The 21,744-nt window shown below is 34.0% G+C and overlaps 2 protein-coding genes across 2 annotated transcripts; both read left to right on the top strand.

Annotated features, from left to right (window-relative positions):
- The first annotated feature begins 1,270 nt into the window (after positions 1–1,270).
- Positions 1,271–6,298, top strand: LOC134715221 (uncharacterized). The gene is made up of 4 exons (XM_063577261.1): positions 1,271–1,394; positions 2,040–2,101; positions 2,877–2,949; positions 3,442–6,298. Exons 1-4 carry the CDS (start codon positions 1,369–1,371, stop codon positions 5,903–5,905), a joined length of 2,625 nt encoding a protein of 874 aa, XP_063433331.1. The 5' UTR covers positions 1,271–1,368; the 3' UTR covers positions 5,906–6,298.
- Positions 6,299–15,003: 8,705 nt separating this feature from the next.
- LOC134716580 (uncharacterized) lies at positions 15,004–20,852 on the top strand. Its single transcript, XM_063579591.1, has 4 exons — positions 15,004–15,114; positions 15,797–15,858; positions 16,310–16,382; positions 18,266–20,852. Exons 1-4 carry the CDS (start codon positions 15,089–15,091, stop codon positions 20,850–20,852), a joined length of 2,748 nt encoding a protein of 915 aa, XP_063435661.1. The 5' UTR covers positions 15,004–15,088.
- Positions 20,853–21,744: the final 892 nt, after the last annotated feature.

Here is a 21,744-nt window from a genome sequence, read left to right as displayed (position 1 = left end):
AGGTCATCAAAGGGTCTTCAATACAGCGAGCAAATTAAGCATCCGGATGCAGTCTACAGCCTACCCCCAAAATAATTTATACTTTTTTCACCAAAAGGACGCAACACAAAAGTTTTAACCCGGAATAATAAATGAACAAAAATCTAAAACCACACAAGACTAGCAATAGAAAGAAGTCCCTGACTTGGAACAGGCGTAAAAAATGCGGGTTTTGTGATATCTCAACCCACTCATATACATGTACCTCTAGCCAATGCGGAATAAACAAACTCACAGACATACGCACAGTAAACTCAGTTCAAATGAAGTCTGAGTCCGATGTTAAAATATGTTACGGAAGTAATTTACCAAAATGACAATGACCAACATGAATTTACTTGCAATTACAAAGGACTACTAGCAGTTACTGACATGCCAGCCGTAGACCTCAATTAAACTGACCGAAAAATCATGACTTCATCATATGATAATAAAGTACAATACTCTCGTTAGAGCTTAAGTATCATGCCAACATAAATTGTACAAGAAAGAAAGAAATTTATATAAAAATGACCGTGTGCTGTACTTAAATATAATAGGTTACTACTAAATGATCATTTTTTTTTATGAAGAGGTCATAATTTTTAAGGAACGAACAAACAAAGATCGAACGAACGAACGTACGAACCAATCATCCAACGAACGAACCGACCAAAGAACCAACCATCCGACGAACGAACGAACGAACCAACTACGAAAACAAAGCATTGTAGACGTAAAAGAAATCAAATCAAATCAAAACGGTTGTGTGAAATCAAATCAGTTAATTTGTGCGTCTTTATAAAATTTCGGATACGATGAAAATAAAAGTAATACCACGACACAAATTAAAATTTTGTGGAATTCGGGCTGCTCCTTGAGCATTCTTTGTAATGTTTTCGACTTTAATTTGTATTTTTTGTAGGTTTCTTTTTGTTCATGGTATTGTCTGTTTTAATCGACTTATGGTTTGTGAGTGCTCATTTTTATTGGCGGATGAATTATGTCGTCCGGGGATGAATTCCCCCATTCCTAATGTCTGAATCCGCGCCCGATTTTCGTATCTTCTGTATATTAATGATATGTGGATTGTCCGTAGATGAAAACTTTTGCAGTACTGTACATAATTTACAAAACTGTCTTGACAGACGTAAAACCTAATGTGTGCGTTGAAATATTGCATGTATTGTAAAGGCTGCGACGGTAGCGTAACGTCACAAGAGAAGAAACGTTGTCAAAGTGACGGCACCTCCCATCCTTCACTACACAGTTTCATCTGTCGCAGTAAGCAGTGATTATAAAAGAAGAGAACCATTATTGAATTATTTCAATCAGTGAATACGAAAAATTATGGGAGAAAGAACAAAGAAGGATCGGTAAGCATATCTAACATTAATTTATGCTAATTTTAATAATGTATGTATATTAAAGAAATATAGAACTGTACTTAATGTTCGAAATGTTTTGTTTAAATCTTTATTACCATTATAATTTGTATAAATAGAACCATATGCAGCCTAACAAGGGTAGTTGGATTAAAGTTAACTCATTTGCTAGAAAACGAATCAAAATATTGCAACATAAGGATGCCCCTCTAGTAAAAAAAAAATCAAAATCAAACCCAGCGCTTTAAACGTTGACCGCAACTAAATCAAAGTGACATTTGAAATTCAGAAACCACTACTACTGGATCTTAATATAATGATGGGATTTAAAAAAAAGAAGAAGATTTAAACGAAAAAAACAATACGGTGTAAATTGTAGGTTATATAAAACTATGGTAAAACATAATAAGTAATATAATCATGGCTGATAAGCAATATAAAGTACTGTAAAGAAATCTTGAACTATTTGTCAACGAGGTACTATATCTCCGTTTTTGTCCAGCAAACAATCTATTTTGACCCCAAATTAAAACATAATGCCTCCGTTATACAAAACATCTTTCCTTTATACGGGTGATTGCTTTTCTTTCTGAGAAAATGTGAAAACTTAAACTTATTTTTTCTCTTTTTTTGTAGTGAGAAAGTCGAAAATATAGCACCTACAAAGCAGACTGTGCACAAGAAGAAAACAGAAAAAAGTAAGTTTAAGGAGACACTCCGTAGCGTGTTATTCCCTCATCGGTTTGTTTAACACCGGACTATTTGTTTTAATTGAATACTATTGGTTCGTTTAGAAAACAATTAGAGAGAGCTTGACGAGAACGGAATTCCGATGCGTTTATGTGTTTTGATTTTGATAAAGTAGTTAAAATCTGGCTATCCTAAAAAAAAATATACAATTAGTCATAACTTTTCGAAAGGACGAAAAGTATTACACTATAGAACAGCAGTGTGTCATCCCTGTTCCTTTAACCTGCTCCAAAAAGGGAAGGGTCTAGGGTTGGAACTCCCTTTTATTTTACGACCAATGCCGAAAAAAGGGATGGTTCAAACTCCCGTACCCTCCCCTCTTTTCGAACCACCACTGATATGTCTGTTCTATGTCTAAAACCTAGCAATAGGTAATGGTCATCTATACTTCATGTTTCTGTCCTTTCGAAAAAGTGTTGATCACAGTTCTAAGCGTATCTTTTTTGTGAGCAACTTTTCTTCTCGGAGCTTGACATTGTTCATAATTATATTCTTTAAACTGTATATACTTGACTTCTGTATGTCTTTTCTTTCTTCTTAATTTTCGTTTTGATGCTATTTCATCATTTCATTATTATATATTCCCAACTCATTTATTCAAATTGAAAAATCGAACAGAATTAAACGATGACAATAGATCAGACTGAATGCAAAATGTGGATTGTCTAATGTAGATCATCACACCACATCATTAACTAATACAAAGCTTTGTGTATTTTGTAGTCGGATCAAGAAGAAGCCAGAAATTCGAGATAGAGTATGACACAGTGGAATACGTAAACAGGACAGGGAATGAGTAAGTCTAGTTTATCTTTAAACAAATACAGAATATGAGACAATATCAAAAAAGTAGTCCCAAACTATAAAGTACAGCAATATGTACCGTAATCATATGCCACATCCTTACGACAATGATATATCTTCGACAAACAAAACCCTCACAAAACGGATATGAAATGTCAAACTAAATGAAATTTACAAAAACTTAAAAAAGAGACACTGATATATGCCTCTAGCACAGAAAGACGTAAAATTATATAATGGTTTGGCATTCGTTTTTGTATTATCGCTACTTTAGAATCGTAAATTAGAAATGCCCATACTTTTTGTTTTTAAATTTAGCCACTACTTTTTGGTGTTATGATATTCATAATAGTCCAGTTCTATATATACAACTGATTTATGTGAGACAATAACGTTATATACTAGGATCATGTTTAAGAAGCGCTATTTTATGTAGCAAATCGTTATACATTACATTAAGAACGAAAATAAAACATGATTTCAGATTGCTTGCCAACTGGAAGTGTTTAATTCAAGAAAAAGAGGAAGCAATCCATACAACCTCCAACAAGCTACAAAACATGCAACCAAGCAAACTTTCCGAGAATAGGTTGAGGCAAGAAATAGAGCAATGGATCGATTTTATTGAGGCTGACAGACATGTCGTGAAGCGATGCATGCACAATTTACAAATCTCCATGAAAGAAAGGCTTCATTACTTAAGGACACAGAAACAGTTTTTTCTTGATAAACAGAAAACCCTGAAAAATGTTTACAAAACAATTGAAAGGAGCAACCGCTCAAGAATTCAAAATCCATTTTCTAGATTCCTTCTTCACGTGAAACGCGAACATAACCAACTGTTCAACGAGGAACTCCTGATGTCTTCAAATGGTAGCTTAAACAAGTATAAAAGAAAAATGACCGAAGCCAACGCTGTCATTATTGATGACACCACGTTATATATTGGGAGAACTGGTAGAACACACGTGATGACACCAATTCATGAAAATATACTAGAATCCGACAAGTGCATTACAGGCGAGTGTGTTGACTCTTGCTGCACATTGCGTAGATCCGAGTCAGAACTGAGTTTCCTGAATCATGAACTTGAAGTTGAGTATAATATGTTTCAACTATCTATGGAAAGCAAGGAAACTGAAAATCATTCTAAAAAGGAGGAGACACAAAGGAACAAGCTCCAAAAGCATGCTAATAGATCGAAAACTCCTCTTCCACTAAAACTGCCACATATGCTAGATAAGGAGAAAACGAAATACGAGGAAAAGTATCCCTCTTCTCCAGTAAAACTACCACTACTGCTTACAAACAAGAAGATTAAATACGTGGAAGAGTCATACTCAGAGACTCTAAAACGACAACCATTGTTACCTAACAAGAAGATGATATACGCGAAAGAACTACCTGAAATTACTCTTAAACTACCACCAGTGTTACCTGACAAAGTGCAAACATGCATGCAAGAGCACCCTTGCACTAATCGCCCTGGTACTCACAAACTGCTTCCACCATTGCAGCACTTGCCACAAAACTCCAAAAAGAAATTAATTGTAAACAAGATCAGAGATGAAAAGAAAGATACAAGTAAACATATGTCAACAGAATCAATGTCCAAACCAGCACCACAGCAACCAGATGAGACAACAGCTTCCAATGAAATTTTTGATATGAGCCTAGAATTATGTTCTATAAGGCCAGAGTGGAAAAATCAGTATAGAACTTTTAGACTGCAAAAAACATCTCGTAAAATTAACTACGCCAGTAATAGGAAGTACCGATTTTCAAGACTGCATCTTTTATCTGATAAAAAATGCTATATCCCTAAAAGCAAAAGTGATAATGAAAAGAAAGAGAAAAGTGAAGTTATTCCAACGCAATCAACGTCTATGTCAGCTCCACAGAAAACTGCTGAGACAACAACAAACGGTGGAGCTTTAGATATGAACTCAGAACTCGCTTTGAAAAGGGTAAACTGGGAGAATAAGTTTCCAACTTTAAGGCTGCAAAAGACATCTAGTAAAGATCGCTACATCTCTGAGAGAAAGTACCGGTTTTCCAGGCTACATAAGGCATCTGATAAAAGTTGCTATATACCTAAAAGCAAAAGTGAAAAAGTATGCAAAATCGTAACTGAAAAATATTGTGCCAAAGGAACACAAAAAAGGAATGCCAGAAAGCAAACATATATAGAAATCCCGGACAGCTACCCAGCGCCAGATCAAATTCATACTTGGTCACTAAATTTGAAAAAGATGAGTAATGAAAAGAAAGATAAAAGTAAAGTTGTGAAATCAATGCCTTTGTCAAAACCAGAACCAGAGCAGATTTTTGAGAATATCAGAGAGCAGACAGAAAGAGAAAAATCGGTCAATAACATAGCACAAGACCAATATCATAGTATGATGGATATTGCAATGGGTGATGAATATCCAACTGAAGACATCTTTCACCAACTGGATGATAACGAACTGATAGGGTTTTATCAGGTGCAAGAAAAAGACCTGTTTCCTGTCATCGAAAATATGAGTTACAGCAAAGCGATAGAAGTATTCAAGAAACTGCATGATAAGCATATTGCAGTCATTCAAAGCATAAGTGATGCCTTAGATGACAATCAAAGCTCGAGCTCAGAAAGTACAATAGGTGATTTTCAAGGTGTAGGAGAAAATAGTGGTACATTGAAATCAGCAATGAAAACATTTGTGAAAAAACTTATTCCAGATTGTATAACGAACGGTAACCAAAGTCAACCAACAGAAACTCTGTCTTCAAATTGGCAAATTATAAAAGTCCTCTCTGGAACGAATATCAAGACACAAACTATTCCTATGTTACCCGCACAATTTAATCCTATGCCACCAAATACACCAAAACCAAAAACATCAAACGCCAGAAGTAAACGATATCGCAGAAAAATGGACGAAAATAACAATCCTACAGACTCCTAAAAAGTAACAACATTCTGTTTGTTTGATAAAAACACAATTCATATTTTCAAAAGAAGATATTTGGTGCATACCTCCATATATAATTGACGTAGCAGGAAAAAGGATGAAGATAATTTAAAAAAAATCTAATTGTGTGACACATGCATGTTTCATATTTTCAAAAGACGATCTTTGGTGCATGTATGTTATTTTCAACACAGTTTGATATACTTAGTTTAATCCTTTGTGTAATTATGACTTGGCTTCGCTGTACATGTATAATGTTCCTAGTCAGTTTTAGCAGTAATGGCAAAAGTTGGCTGTAACACAGTCCAAGGACCAAATTGCAGTGGCCAACATATATATAATAAAATATCCAGTATGAAGCAGATTGAATGTATTTATACGATACCAAAAGCAATAATAGAAAGACAATCATATTGCATACTATTATATGTACATACTATTTTTGTACATAAAATTAAAATAAAATTATTTTTCCAATGTGTCATATTTCATTGCACTACTTAGATATTTTTTAACATTTCATAAGAAACCTAATATTAGGAAAAATAATGAAAGCATGAAATAGCTTATGAGCCAATAACATTAAAACTTACATTGAATGCAGGTCTTGATTGATTGATTAGTGTTCAATGCTCCTCTCAGCAGTTTTGTCCTATTTCGTAACAGTCAATTTTTATTGGTGGAAGAAAACCAGAAACCCTGTACCATTATTAGGAAAACATACAATCCCAAGTCATATAAGATTGGAGTTGTACGGAAGCCGACTAGTGTCAGGATGGAGTTTTATTGTAAGTTGTTATAATGACTTAGCTTTGTTATAAGCTAAGTTGTTGAAACAACTTACTAGCATATTTATCTTTTTTCATATGAAAATATATCAGTTGTTAACAGAGGGATACATACTTCTCCATGTTATGAACTTCAGGTCATATGAATATTCATCTTTCATCAGAATACAAGGGTTGCATGACTGGAGTTTATAAATACAATAACCTTCAAGAGGCAGATTACAATGTACGGGGGCTATGAGGACGGAATTCGGGCTTCCCTTGAGGGTCTTCATATGTGGTTAATGCACAAACTTTTCATGTTGCACCTTTACTAAGGGACCTCCTCGTGAGTTTGCACGTGTCTGCCTATCCGTGTTGCCTATGTTATGGTTTGTCAATATATGTTACCACGTAACTTTAAATCTGATTCCTCGTACTTGGAGCGGACATCATATTTTTATTGTGCAAAGAAAACTATCTGTTTTTGTCCTGAATTGATTTGTACTACACCGTCACATTCCAACTTCCTCATGACCTGTGCTGGATATTAGTTAGTATAGTTTGGTCCTATTAATTCAAAGTGCTCTTCTTGTGTGTTTTACTTATACGTCCTTGGCTTCAAAATATTTGGATTTGAGCGTTTATGACGGCAATCATAGAAAAGCGTTTCGGACACACAATTTGTAAAGTGTAGTCTTTATTCATTTCCAATAAATACAAATTTTAACATTCTATATAAAAAAAGAAGATGTGGTATGATTGCCAATGAGACAACTATCCACAAATACTGTGGATTCATTTATTTTCGTGGGTACCAATTTTCGTGGTTTGAGGAAAACTAGCATATTCGTGGATATTTAATTTCGTGGTTTTGGCAAAGTCTACACTCATTCCTTTACAAAATTTGTATTTCGTTGAACATTTGAATTCGTGGTTCTCCTGTACCCACTAAATCCACGAAAATTGGTATACAACGAATATTAATGAATCAACAGTAACCAAAATGACACAAATATTAACAACTATAGGTCACCGTACGGCCTTCAACAATTAGCAAAGCCCATACCGCTAGTCAGCTATAAAAGGCCCCTATAAGACAATGTAAAACAATTCATACGAGAAACCTAACGGCCTTACTTATGTAAAAAAATGAACGAAAAACAAATATGTAACACATAAACAAACGACAACCACTAATTACAGGCTCCTGAGTTGGGACAGGCACATACATCATTAATCAGGCGGGTTAAACATGTTAGCGGGATCCCCCTAACCTGGGACAGTGGTATAACAGTACAACATAAGAAACAAACTATAAAAATCTATTGAAAACGGCTTAACTCATGAGATAGACAAAAAATAAAAGTGGACATGGCCGGGTACTAATACATCCCGACACAAAAAGACACAATGAACAGATATGAGAGCACTCGCAGTTATCTGACAGCTAGTTCAAAGGCACTAACAACTAATAAAAAAAATCATGCCTCTAAGACGAAACAATACTATAAAAAAGAAGATGTAGTATGATTGCCAATGAGACAACTATCCACAAAAGACCAAAATGACACAAACATTAACAATTATAGGTCACCGTACGGCCTTCAACAATGAGCAAAGCCCATACCGCATATAGTCAGCTATAAAAGGCCCCGATAAGACAATGTAAAACAATTCAAGCGAAAAAACTAACGGCCTTATTTCTGTAAAATAATGAACGAAAAACAAATATGTAACACATACACAAACGACAACCACTATATTACAGGCTCCTGACTTGGGACAAGCACATACATCAGATAGACAAAAATTAAAAGTGGACGTGGCTGGGTACTTATACATCCCGACACAAGAAGACACAATGAACAGATCTGAGAGTACTCGCAGTGGTATGATCGCTAGTTCACAAGTTAACAATTTACAGGAACGTAATGTTCTGCCCGAGCACGTAGTTGCTTCAACTTCTTTTTTTTCAGTCGTTTACTCCTAGTGCAAAATACAGCCTCTGCTGAGCGGAGAAGAAGGCATGCTTATTTTTCTATTCTTCAAACTGAGAATTTCAATACATACATGTATATATCTATATTTCTTTCCATAAAGCAAATATAGCACAAGTACCAGTAAAGGTATATAATGGGTTGAAATTCGGACAAATCTTGTCCCTAAGTGCTCCGGAGAAACAAGATGAACAGAAATTAACACCATTTTAAAAAACGGAATTAGAATCATATTCAAAACAGTGTGGTCCTGGCCATTGATTGACGACCTTAAGAATCCCTTTGACTGTGACAGATTAGGTGAACGTTTGTCTGTAACGACCATTGCTCACTTCTTACTTATTATAGAATTTAAACTGTGTGGGTCACCAAAGGTTCTTAACGCCTTTAATAATAAAATAATTTGAAAAAAATATTCAGGAATAACCTTTATGTTTTGATTTATATTATTGATATTATTGATATAAATCAACACATCGTATTATTCCGGATTCGTTTTTCGAATTGCTTTATTTAGGCGTTAAGAACCTTTGGTGACCCCACAGATTCAGTGTCTTTAAAAAGTACATAGTGAGCAGTGATTGTTACCAGCAAACGTTCACCTAATCTGTCCCAGTCAATGGGATAATTTAGGTCGTCAATCAATGGCCAGGACCACACTGTTTTGAATATGATTCTAACCGTTAAAGAAAGCAACCGAAGAGGGATAAATCTACATTGCAATGCAGATAGTTTTTGTGAACGAAAGCAAGCGAGGTTATAAACTGTATAGTAGGACTTGAAAAAAGTTTCAAGCAAGCGATTACACATGTCTCAATAAATGTTAAACGGGGAACACATAATACGTATGGAGTAAGTGAGGCAACAGATTTTGAAAATGAATATTATGGCTTAGAAAAAAATATGCTTCGAGGTCCCCCCCTTTCTTTGATGTTCATAGTACGAAGAAGTGAAAAATTGTAGCAATTCCAAAATATAAAAGCGTGTATATAGATAAGATCCAAAAGTAAGATTTGAGAGTATCCACAGTTACTTACAGCTACTTAAAAGCCAAAAAACAGAACAATTAATAATTAAAAAATCTTGCATCAGAAACTAAAATCAACTAAAACACATCCCTTGGATTCAGTATTTTAACGTTGCGAACAGTCAAAGAAGACATGATTTGTCTTCTTTGACTGTTTAGCAGATATCATATGACATTGACCTCATTCTCATGGTTTATCGATCAATGTTGAGTTTTAATGTACAAGGTTTTTTTTCGATAAATTATGTAATAAGTCAACTTAAATAATCGATCGATCGATTGTAATGTGTGCATGTCTGTATGGCAGGGTTCATCTGACCTTGACCTTATTTTCATTTTTCATTTATGTGTATACAGTTTCTATGGCTTGGTCTGTTCCTAGTATATTATAAGCATACAGTGTATGGAATGATTATAATTGTGAACATGTATTTCTTGGTTGGTGTATCTGAACTTGACCTCATTTTCTTGGATCATGTTATTAAGTAAATGTGATACTTGTATAAAAATCTAGGACTATCAACATAAAATCTATGGTCAATAGAGCAAGTGAGACAATTCAGCGTGTGCACTCTAGTTTTTACCTTAACTAGCATTCACATTAAAGATTTATGTATGAACGGAAAATGTAAAACTATTTAAATTAATCAAATGTGCATCTTCATTTCAGATGTTCGAATAGACTCGTTTTCGGGTTAAGTGTTGTTCAACGCACTTATATAAAATCAAAGTGTGCAATGTTGTATCTAATATTAACCCTGCAACAAAAAAATATCAGAAAACAATGTAAATATGTTATTTTATTACTTATATTCAATTTCACTATATAAAAAAGAAGATGCGGTATGATTGCCAATGAGACAACTACCCACAAGAGACCAAAATTACAGAGACATTAACAACTATAGGTAACAGAACGGCCTTCAACAATGAGCAAAGCCCATGCGCATAGTCAGCTATTAAAGGCCCCGACAAGACAATGTAAAACAATTCAAACCATAGGCGGATCCTGGGGGGCCCGTCCCCCCCCCCTTTTGTGGGAAAAATTTGGTTGAATATATAGGGAATCATTGAAGCATGACAGGAGCGGGCCCCCTCTTAGGTCAGTCAGAGGGCCCCCCCCCCCCCTTAGGAAAAGTTCTGGATCCGCCACTACTGAAACGAGAAAACTAACGGCATTATTTATGTAAAATGTAAAAAACATTTTTTTTTTAAAACCAAATATGTTACACATAAATAAAAGACAACCACTGGATTACAGGCTCCTGACTTGGGATAGCCACATACATAAATAATGTGGTGGGTTTAAACATGTTAGCGGGGTCCCAACCCTCCTCCTAACCTGGGACAGTGGTACAACAGGAACTATGCATGTTTTTGTACAGTAATTTTAAAAGATGTATGATTTTATTATGATCATGCAAGAACAAACTGCACAATGCAAATTCAGTTTGAGACATTCGTTTTCCTAAAAAAAAATAACCGTTTTCTTTTTGAATTGTAGGTATACTTATGCAATGAAGAGATTCGTAAATCGTCAACTGATCAGTCAATGGAAACATTGTTATAGAATGGACTTTCATTTACATGTAATGAAAACTTGAGATGAAAATGTATCCCTGGACTAAAATTAGTGATGTTGTACAATTCATGAAATTTCAGTGATATTACATGGGATTTTGTAAAATCCCTGAATACAAACTTGATATAAGAAATATATTTGTTCCTAAAAATACATCAACGAGTTTGAAATATATCTTTTAAGGTGGTATGGGTGTCTTCCTCCATCTTGGATTGTAAAAAACAGAGAACCAATGATCCAGATTTTCTATTAAGTTAGCAAAATTTGATGCAGAAATGAAGTTTTTAAATTGATTGTTCATTTAAATAAACCAATTTATAAGAAAATAACTTATAATTATTAAATATCTCTGCAAATGTTGATTATTTCTGGTGGTTTTTAATTTTTTTTAAATTGGCATTTTAAGGGGAAGTAACTCTTAAACAGTGCATTTTCTGAAGGATTCTACATTGAATTTTCCTATTTTGTATTTTAGCCGGAAAAAACGTACGGTGACCCTATCTTTTCTGTTGATATTCTCAAAGCATTGTCTGAAAGCTATCTTTTCCTTAAGTATTTAACAATTCTATCATTTTGTTTAATTTCTAATAACAAAATGGTGTTTTTCCCTGTATAATCCATACAAACTGTGTCATTTTGTCACGTCCTGTAGCTTGAAAAAATGTGCGGTGACCTATCATTTTTATTATATTTATCAACATATATCAATAGATACTACGTTTTGGCAAAGTATGAACAATTCCAACCTTCTTTTTTTTTAGACTCCCATGCCAACTTAAAAGCAATATTAGTTAAAACTTTTGTACGGTGATATTGAATTCCAAATTTTACAAATTCACTGTAAAATATATACAACTACAACTACAAGTCTATTTTTTGTATAGTACTTCCTTTAATCATGGGATACTAACTGACACTAAGCATTGTTTTGAACTTCAAATTGTGTGTTTATCATTGTTGAAGGTCGTACGGTAGCCTGTAATTGCGTCCGTCCACTTCATTTGAACTTCAGTGGATCATAGTTGACTCATTTCTTATCATACCACATCTCCCTTTCTTTTATTCAAAGGCTTTTATCATAATTTCCTTTTGCATTAATACGGTGAAATAATTATCTGTATTAAACAAGTATTAATCAATGTACAATAACTTACCTTTGGGTAAGTTAGTGGTATCGTTGTTGTCGTTGCTGTAGTATCAGTTGTAGTTAAATCGGTGGTGAACATGTTCTACATTAAAAATGCCTGTACAAAGTCAGGAACATGACAGTTGTTATCCATTCGGTTGATGTGTTTGGACTTTTGGTTTTGCCTTTTGATTTTTGATTTTCCTTTTTGAATTTTCTTCGGAGTTCAGTATTTTTGTGTTTTTACTTTTTAGTTGATGTCAGTGATGCATCTTTTGTTGTTGATAATATAACTGTCGTTGGTGTTGTTGGTAACGAAATTGTCGATTGTTTAGTATCTGTCGCTAATATTGTTGGTACTTGAGTTGTCAATTGTTTAGTCGTTGGTGAAGTTGTCGGTTGTTTAGTTGTTGTACTTGGTTTTGTCGATACTGAAGTTGTCAATTCTTTAGTTGTTGTTGATGCAATTGTTGTCGTTCGTTTAGTTGTTTCGTACTTTCTTATAACATATCTTCTCACAATATAATGTGTTTTAATGAACAATCTAACCAGGTCAATATAAATGTTCCTGATCTAACCAAATCTAGAAAATTTTCAACGACTCATAGCTTGCCAAAAAGCACGGTGACCCATACTACTGATTATATTTTTTGAAAAAAAACATAGCACAATCTTCACTTTGGCAAAGTAATAGAAAATTCAATCTCGGGAAATATATATACCTATGTTCTCCCTTAACTAGCTGAAAGATTGATTCAACAGAAGATCTCAACATTATGCCAGAATATCATTACCGATACCAGAATACCAACCATGACATACGTTATAAAATATTTAGCTTAATGAAATTGTAACGTAAAGTAAAAGAACAAACTGTAATTTTATAGCACTCATACCACATCTTCTCATATATATTGAATAATAAAACGCAACTTTCAGTGTTTAGTATAAGTTGACTGTCACTTGGCAAACCAGTTTATTATAGAACGCTATTGGTGGGGCAGAGAAACAGAAAACACCGGAAAACACCTAAACGTACTAGTCAAACTTATCTGTGTCCACACTTGTTTGAATAATAAATTAAGTATCATTTCTTATTTTCATCAAAATTCAAAGAAATGAAAATACAGATTTCTCTAATATATCAAATTTAATATACTTTCGTTTAAAACTTTAGCTTTAGTAAGATTTCTAGTTATAATTTATTTTGCATTTTTCATCCCGGGTCCTTGAATATATTGTGTTTTGCTCTCATTATTGAAGGTCTTTCGTTGTTAACTATAACATCATTTGTTTCTGGTTTAAAGATTGTCAAATTGACACACATCTTCTTATAGAATCAAGAATGGAAACGGGGAAGGTTTCAAAGAGACAACAACCCGACGAAAGAGCACAAAATAGCCCAAGGTCACCAGAGGGTCTTCAATGCAGCGACCAAATTAAGCATCCAGATGCGGTCTACAGCTACCCCTAAAATATTATATACTAATTCACAGAAAGGACGCAACACTAAACTCCGAATCTTAAATGAACAAAAATCTAAAACCACACAAGACTAGCGAAGGATAGAGGTCCCTGACTTGGAACAGGCAAAAAAAAGGCGGGTTTTATGACATCTCAACCCACTCGTATACATGTACCTCTAGCCAATGTGGAATACTTAGTAAACAAACACACAGAAATACACATAGTAAAACTCTTTTTTTTTAAATGAAGTCCGAGTCCGATGTTAAAATATGTAACGGAAGTAACTTACCAAAATGACAATGATCAACATGAATCGACATGAACTATTAAAGGACTACTGGCAGTTACTGACATGCCAGCTCTAAAAAGAACTCAATTTAACTGATCAAAAGATTATGACTTCTTCATATGAAAATCAAGTACCAGCCTCCCGTTATAAAGTATCATGCCAAGATAAATTATGCAAGAATAACATAGTTTTATATTTACGCAATGACCGTATGCGGCAAATATACTACTAAATTATTATTTTGCAAGAATGAAATATGAAAGACGCATTTTGTTTACGAACCAACGTTAGTTTTTAATCAAATTTTTAACCTAAATAAAAGAAAAAGTAAAAGAAATAAAATTAATCAAAACATTTGTGTATCTTTATCAAAATTCGGAACCGATGAAAATTACAGTAATACCACGGCACCAATTAAGTTTTTGTGGAATTCGGGCTGTTCCTTTAGCATTCTTTGTAATGTTTTCAACTTTTATTTACTTGTAATTGGTTTTCGTTTTCTCATGGCATTGTCTGTTTTAATAGAGTTATGGTTTGCGAGTGTCCATTTTTATTGGCGGATGAATTAGGGGGTTCGGGGATTAATTCCCCCTTTCCTAAATGTCTGAATCCGCGACCGATTTTCGTATTTTCTTTATATCACTGATAGGTGAATTGTCCGCAGATAAAAACTTTTGCAATAATGTACAACATTTACAAAATTTACTTGACAAACGTAAAATCTAATATGTGCGTTGCAGTACAACAGATTGCATGTATTGTAAAGGTCGCGGTAGCGCAACGTCATAATAGAAGAAACGTTGTCAAAGTGACGGCACCTCATATTCCTCACTACACAGTTTTATCTGTCGCAGTAAGCAGTGATTATAAAAGAAGAGAACAAATATCTAACTATTTTAATCAGTGAATACGAGAAATTATGGGAGAAAGAACGAAGAAGGATCGGTAAGCATATCTAACATTAATTTATGCTAATTTTAATAATGTATACATATTTAAGAAATATAGAACTGTACTTTAATGTTCGAAATGTTTAGTTTAAACTTTATTACCATTATTATTTGTATAAATAGAACCATATGCAGCCTAACAAGGGTAGTTGGATTAAAGTTATCTAATTTGCTAGAAAACGAATCAAAATATTGCAACATAAGGATGCCACTCTAGTAACTAGTAAAAAAAAATCAAACCCAGCGCTTTAAACGTTGACCGCAACTAAATCAAAGTGACATTTGAAATTCAGAAACCACTACTACTGGATCTTAGTATAATGATGGGATTTAATAAAAAAAAGATTTGAACGAAAAAAATAAATACGTTGTAAATTGTAGGTTTTTTAAAGCTGTGGCCCAAAGTAATTTATTGGCATGATTATAAAACAGAAATTTATTAAAACATAATAATTAATATAATCATGCCTGATAAGGAATATAAAGTACTGTAAAGAAATCTGGAACTTTTGATTAACGAGGTACTATATCTCCGTATTTGTCCAGCAAACAGTCTATTTTGACCCAATATTAAAACATAATGCCTCCGTTATACAAAACATCTTTCCTTTATACGGGTGATTGCTTTCTTTTTTAGCTGAGAAAATGTGAAAACTTATTTTTTCTATCTTTTGTAGTGAGAAAGTCGAAAATATGGCACCTACAAAGCAGACTGTGCACAAGAAGAGAACAGAAAGAAGTAAGTTTAAGGAGCCACTTCGTAGCGTGTTATTCCCTTTTCGGTACATTTAACAACGGACTATTTGTTTTAATTGAATACAGTAACTGTTGGTTCGTTTAGATGACCATTTAATGAGAACGGAATTCCGATGCGTTTATGTGTTTTGATTTCGATCAAGTAGTTTAAATGTGACAATCATAAAAAAAATTACAATTAGTCATAACTTTTCGAAAGGACGAAAAGAATTACAATATAGAACAGCATGGATATCCCCATTCCTATAACCTGCATTGGCAGATCTAAAAAAGGAAGGGTCATTATTATATATTTCCAACTCATTTATTCAAATTGCAAAATCGAACAGAAATAAACGATGACAATGTATCAGACTGGTTGCAAAATGTGGATTGTCTAATGTAGATCATCACACCACATCATTAACTAATACAAAGATTTGTGTATTTTGTAGTCGGATCAAGAAGAAGCCAAAAATTCGAGATAGAGTATGACACAGTGGAATACGTAAACAGGACAGGGAATGAGTAAGTATAGTTTATCTTTAAACAAATACAGAATATGAGACAATATCAAATTTAATTATCTGTGAAAAAAAGTAGTCCCAAAACCATAAAGTACAGCAATATGTACCGTATTGCCACATCCTTACGACAATGATATATCTTCGACAAACAAAACCCTAACAAAACGGATATGAAATGTCAAACCATGGAAGTATTATATTGACAGGAACTACTACGACTCGACTTCAAACGTTTCATCTGCGATGCCGCGCGCAATTTAATGACATGTTAATTAGCTTGAAACATGGCACGTTCTTTACATACCAGTGTTTGGTGGCCAACAATATTGTCATTATCGGCTGCTTTCGGGATTACGGAAATAAACGAGGAAATCGAAAGTTGTTATAAATTCTCAGGAAACAGCAATCGGAAAACCTCGGCAGATTCCGTTACCTTACATCTGCATATGTGTGCCGATTGAGTGACTGATGGATTAATGCGAGTCATCATTATTTCTTTAATAAAACACATTTACGATGGAAATTTGTATCAAATTTATTGAATAAATGCCCATATTTTAATTGATTTATTGTTCGGTAGAATTTTGACGATAAGTTGTGTTTATATGATAACTACCGTGTTTACACCACTGATCGAGTGGCACACATTTCCTGCATATTTAAGACGATTGTAAATAATCGTTCTGATAAAATAAAAAGATCAAAGAGATTTTAGATAAATGTAGGAATTATTAAGCTTTGCTCTAAATCCAGGGTAAGATCATAGGTTAGTATATACGAATGTTCAGCGGCGAACCCCGATGTGTTGATTTTTTTTTTAGTAATGGTACTCGAGGATTTGTATGGTGACATTATGCAAATTCTTGTGCGACTGTCCACTTATTATTTACCAGTATCATTTGGACGGTTTCATTTGGTCGGATAGTGATAACATATTTTATGGAAAATAAATGTATAATTGCATAATTAGCTATATAACGTAGTTATAGTTCTCTGTTTTCCTCTGCTGTATTTTATTGTTCGATAAATTTTCGACTTGGTCGATTAATTTTCGTATTGTAAACTGGAAATTTCTACTTTCCAGGATTATCCAGTAACTTAACCATATATATTACTATAAACTTCACAGTCTTAATATTGATCAAATATATTTATTGTTAACCGGCGGTAACCGGAACACACCTTAATCGCGATTTAAACTTCACCCACAAAATAATAAAATAATGTCACTCACTATTTCAAATCGTTGTAGACTAGTTAATTCTGGGCCGATTTTCATTTTTTATGCATAAGTCGATTTGCTTAAATAAGTTGTTCACGAATAAAGGTCTACCGACGCGATTGACATAAGTAAAAGTGTTTTCCGACAGGTAATATTGTTAAGCTGTCTCGATTAAAACCACGTGATTGATAAGAAGTATGTCTGGTCAGTTTATGACGGCGGCATCGCACATGGTCACAAAGGGCTATTAACGATAACATACTAATTAGTCAGTTTCCATATCTTTTCTACTGAGCTCCCCGGGTTATAAATAAGTGCTAATTAGTCGTTGTAGTTCCTGTCAATGTAAATGAAATTTACAAAAACTTAAAAAAAGAGACACTGATATATACCTCCAGCACAGAAAGACGTAAAATTATATAATGGTTTGGCATTCGTATTTGTATTATCACTACTTTAGAATCGTAAATTAGAAATGCCCATACTTTTTGTTTTTAATGGGTTAGTAAATTTAGCAACTACATTTTGGTGTTATGATAATAGTCCAGTTCTATATATACAACTGATTTATGTGAGGAAATAATGTTATATACTAGGAGCTCTATTTTATGTAGCAAATCGTTATACATTACATTAAGAACGAAAATAAAACATGATTTCAGATTGCTTGCCAACTGGAAGTGTTTAATTCAAGAAAAAGAGGAAGCAATCCATACAACCTCCAACAAGCTACAAAACATGCAACCAAGCAAACTTTCCGAGAATAGGCTGAGGCAAGAAATAGAGCAATGGATCGATTTTATTGAGGCTGACAGACATGTCATGAAGCGATGCATGCACAATTTACAAATCTCCATGAAAGAAAGGCTTCATTACTTAAGGACACAGAAACAGTTTTTTCTTGATAAACAGAAAACCCTGAAAAATGTTTACAAAACAATTGAAAGGAGCAACCGCTCAAGAATTCAAAATCCTTTTTCAAAATTCCTTCTTCACGTGAAACGCGAACATAACCAACTGTTCAACGAGGAACTTCTGATTTCTTCAAATGGTAGCTTAAACAAGTATAAAAGAAAAATGACCGAAGCCAACGCTGTCATTATTGATGACACCACATTATATATTGGGAGAACTGGTAGAACACGTGTAATGACACCAATCCATGAAAATATACTAGAATCCGACAAGTGCATTACAGGCGAGTGTGTTGACTCTTGCTGCACATTGCGTAGATCCGAGTCAGAACTGAGTTTCCTGAATCATGAACTTGAAGTTGAGTATGAGATGTTTGAACTATCTATGAAAAGCAAGGAAACTGAAAATTATTCTAGAAAGGAGGAGACACAAAGGAACGAGCTCCAAAAGCATGCTAAGAGATCGAAAATTTCTCTTACAGTAAAACTGCCACAATTGCTAGGTAAGGAGAAAATGAAATACGAGGAAAAGTATCCCTCTACTCCAGTAAAACTACCACTACTGCTACCAAACAAGAATCTTAAATACGTGGAAGAGTTATACTCAGAGACTCTAAAACGACAACCATTGTTACCTAACAAGAAGATGATATACGCGAAAGAACTACATGAAACTACTCTTAAACTACCACCAGTGTTTCCTGACAAAGAGCAAACATGCGTGCAAGAACACCCCTTCACTAATCGCCCTGGTACTCACAAACTGCTTCCACCATTGCAGCACTTGCCACAAAACTCCAAAAAGAAATTAATTGTAAACAAGATCAGAGATGAAAAGAAAGATAAAAGTAAACATATGTCAACAGAATCAATGTCTAAACCAGCACCACAGCAACCAGATGAGACAACAGCTTCCAATGAAATTTTTGATATGAGCCTAGAATTAGGTTCTATAAGGCCAAAATGGAAAAATCAATATAGAAATTTTAGGCTGCAAAAGACATCTCGTAAAATTAACTACGCCAGTAATAGAAAGTACCGATTTTCAAGACTGCATCTTTCATCTGATGAAAAATGCTTTATCCCTAAAAGCAAAAGTGATAATGAAAAGAAAGAGAAAAGTGAAGTTATTCCAACGCAATCAACGTCAATATCAGCTCCACAGAAAACCAATGAGACAACAACAAACGGTGGAGCTTTAGATATGAACTCAGAATTAGCTTTGAAAAGGATAAACTGGGAGAATAAGTTTCCAACTTTTAGGCTGCAAAAGACATCTAGTAAAGATCGCTACATCTCTGAGAGAAAGTACCGATTTTCCAGGCTACATAAGGCATCTGATAAATGTTGCTATATACCTAAAAGCAAAATTGAAAAAGTATGCAAAATCGTTACTGGAAAATATTGTGCCAGAGAAAGACAGAAAAAGGATGTCAAAAAGCAAACATATATAGAAAACCCGGACAGCTACCCAGAACCAGATCAAGTTCATACTTGGTCACTAAATTTGAAAAAGATGTTAATTGTAAAAAAGATGAGTAATGAAAAGAAAGATAAAAGTGAAGTTGTGAAATCAGTGCCTTTATCATCACCAGAGCAGACTGATGAGACAACAGCGTCACATAAAATGTCTAAATCAAAACAACAGCAGGCCAATGAGACAATAGCTTCCAATAAAATGTCAAAACCAGAACCAGAGCAGATTTTTGAGAATATAAGAGAGCAGATAGAAAGAGAAAAATCAGTCAGCAACAGTGAAGAAGACCAATATGATCGTACTATGATGGATATTGCAGTGGGTGATACATATCCAACTGAAGACATCTTTAACAAACTGGATGATAACGAACTGATTGGGTTTTATCAGGTGCAAGAAAAAGATCTGTTTCCTGTCATCGAAAATATGAGTTACAGCAAAGCGATAGAAGTATTTAAGAAACTGCATGATAAGTATATTGCAGTCATTCAAAGCATAAGTGATACCTTAGATGACATTCAAAGCTCGAGCTCAGAAAGTACAATAGGCGATTTTGAAGGTGCAGGAGAAAATGGTGGTACATTGAAATCAGCCATGAAAACATTTGTGAAAAAACTTATTCCAGATTGCATAACGAACGGAAACCAAAGTCAACCAACAGAAACTCTGTCTTCAAATTGGCAAATTATAAAAGTCCTTTCTGGAACGAATATCAAGACACAAACTATTCATATGTCACCTGCACAATTTAATCCTATGCCACCAAATGCACCAAAACCAAAAACATCAAACGCCAGACGTAACCGATATCGAATAAAAATGGATGAAAATAACAATCCACCAGACTCCCAAAATTAACAACATTCTGATTGTTTGATAAAAATACGATTCATATTATCAAATGAAGATCTTTGGTGCATACCTCCGAATATAATAGATGTAGTAGGAAGAATGTTGAAGATAATTTAATTTAGATAAAAACTTATTGTGTGACACATGCATGTTTATATTTTCAAAAGACGATCTTTGGTGCATGTATGTTATTTTCAAAACAGTTTGATATACTCAGGTTAATCTTTGTGTAGTTATGACTTGGCCTGCGCTGTACATGTAATGTTCCTAGTCAGTTTTAGCAGCGATGGCAAAAGTGGCCAAAATATATATAATTAAATATCCAGTATGAAGCAGATTGAATATATTTATACGATACCAAAAGCAACAATAAAAAGACAATCATATTGCATACTATTATATGTACATACTATTTTTGTATATAAAATTAAAATAAATTCATGTTGCCAATGTGTCATGTTTCATTGCACTACTTATATATTTTTTAACATTTCATAAAAACCTAACATTAGGGGAAAAAAATGAAAGCATGAAATAGCTTGTGAGCCAATAACATTAAAAGTTAGATTGTATCCAGATCTAGATTGATTGATTATTGTAGTTCAATGCCCTACGCAGTTTTGTGCTATTACGTAACAGACAGTTTTTATTGTTGGCAGAAAGTCAGAGCCTAAAGAGAACCACAACCATTGGTAGGAAAACATACAATCCCAAGTCATTTAAGATTAGAGTCAAGCGCGATCGTACGGTGCGGCTTGTGAGTGTCAGGGTGGAGTTTTATTTTGATGTCGTTATAACGAAAAAAGTAAAATCATAAAAATACTGAACTCTGAGGAAACTTCAAAACGGAAAGTCCCTAACCAAATGGCAAAATCAAAGGAGAAAACACATCAAACGA

Source organism: Mytilus trossulus, chromosome 4 (genome assembly GCF_036588685.1).
Source record: "Mytilus trossulus isolate FHL-02 chromosome 4, PNRI_Mtr1.1.1.hap1, whole genome shotgun sequence".
Classification (NCBI taxonomy): domain Eukaryota; kingdom Metazoa; phylum Mollusca; class Bivalvia; order Mytilida; family Mytilidae; genus Mytilus; species Mytilus trossulus.
Note: the sequence above shows the minus strand (reverse complement) of the source record. Positions and strands in the feature narration are given on the sequence as shown.

Coding starts and splice junctions, on each gene's coding strand:
- LOC134715221 (XM_063577261.1), top strand. CDS start 1,369: ATGGGAGAAAGAACAAAGAAGGATCG. Junction 1,395..2,039: donor GAAAGAACAAAGAAGGATCG/GTAAGCATATCT, acceptor CTTTTTTTGTAG/TGAGAAAGTCGAAAATATAG. Junction 2,950..3,441: donor GTAAACAGGACAGGGAATGA/GTAAGTCTAGTT, acceptor ACATGATTTCAG/ATTGCTTGCCAACTGGAAGT.
- LOC134716580 (XM_063579591.1), top strand. CDS start 15,089: ATGGGAGAAAGAACGAAGAAGGATCG. Junction 15,115..15,796: donor GAAAGAACGAAGAAGGATCG/GTAAGCATATCT, acceptor TATCTTTTGTAG/TGAGAAAGTCGAAAATATGG. Junction 15,859..16,309: donor CAAGAAGAGAACAGAAAGAA/GTAAGTTTAAGG, acceptor TGTATTTTGTAG/TCGGATCAAGAAGAAGCCAA.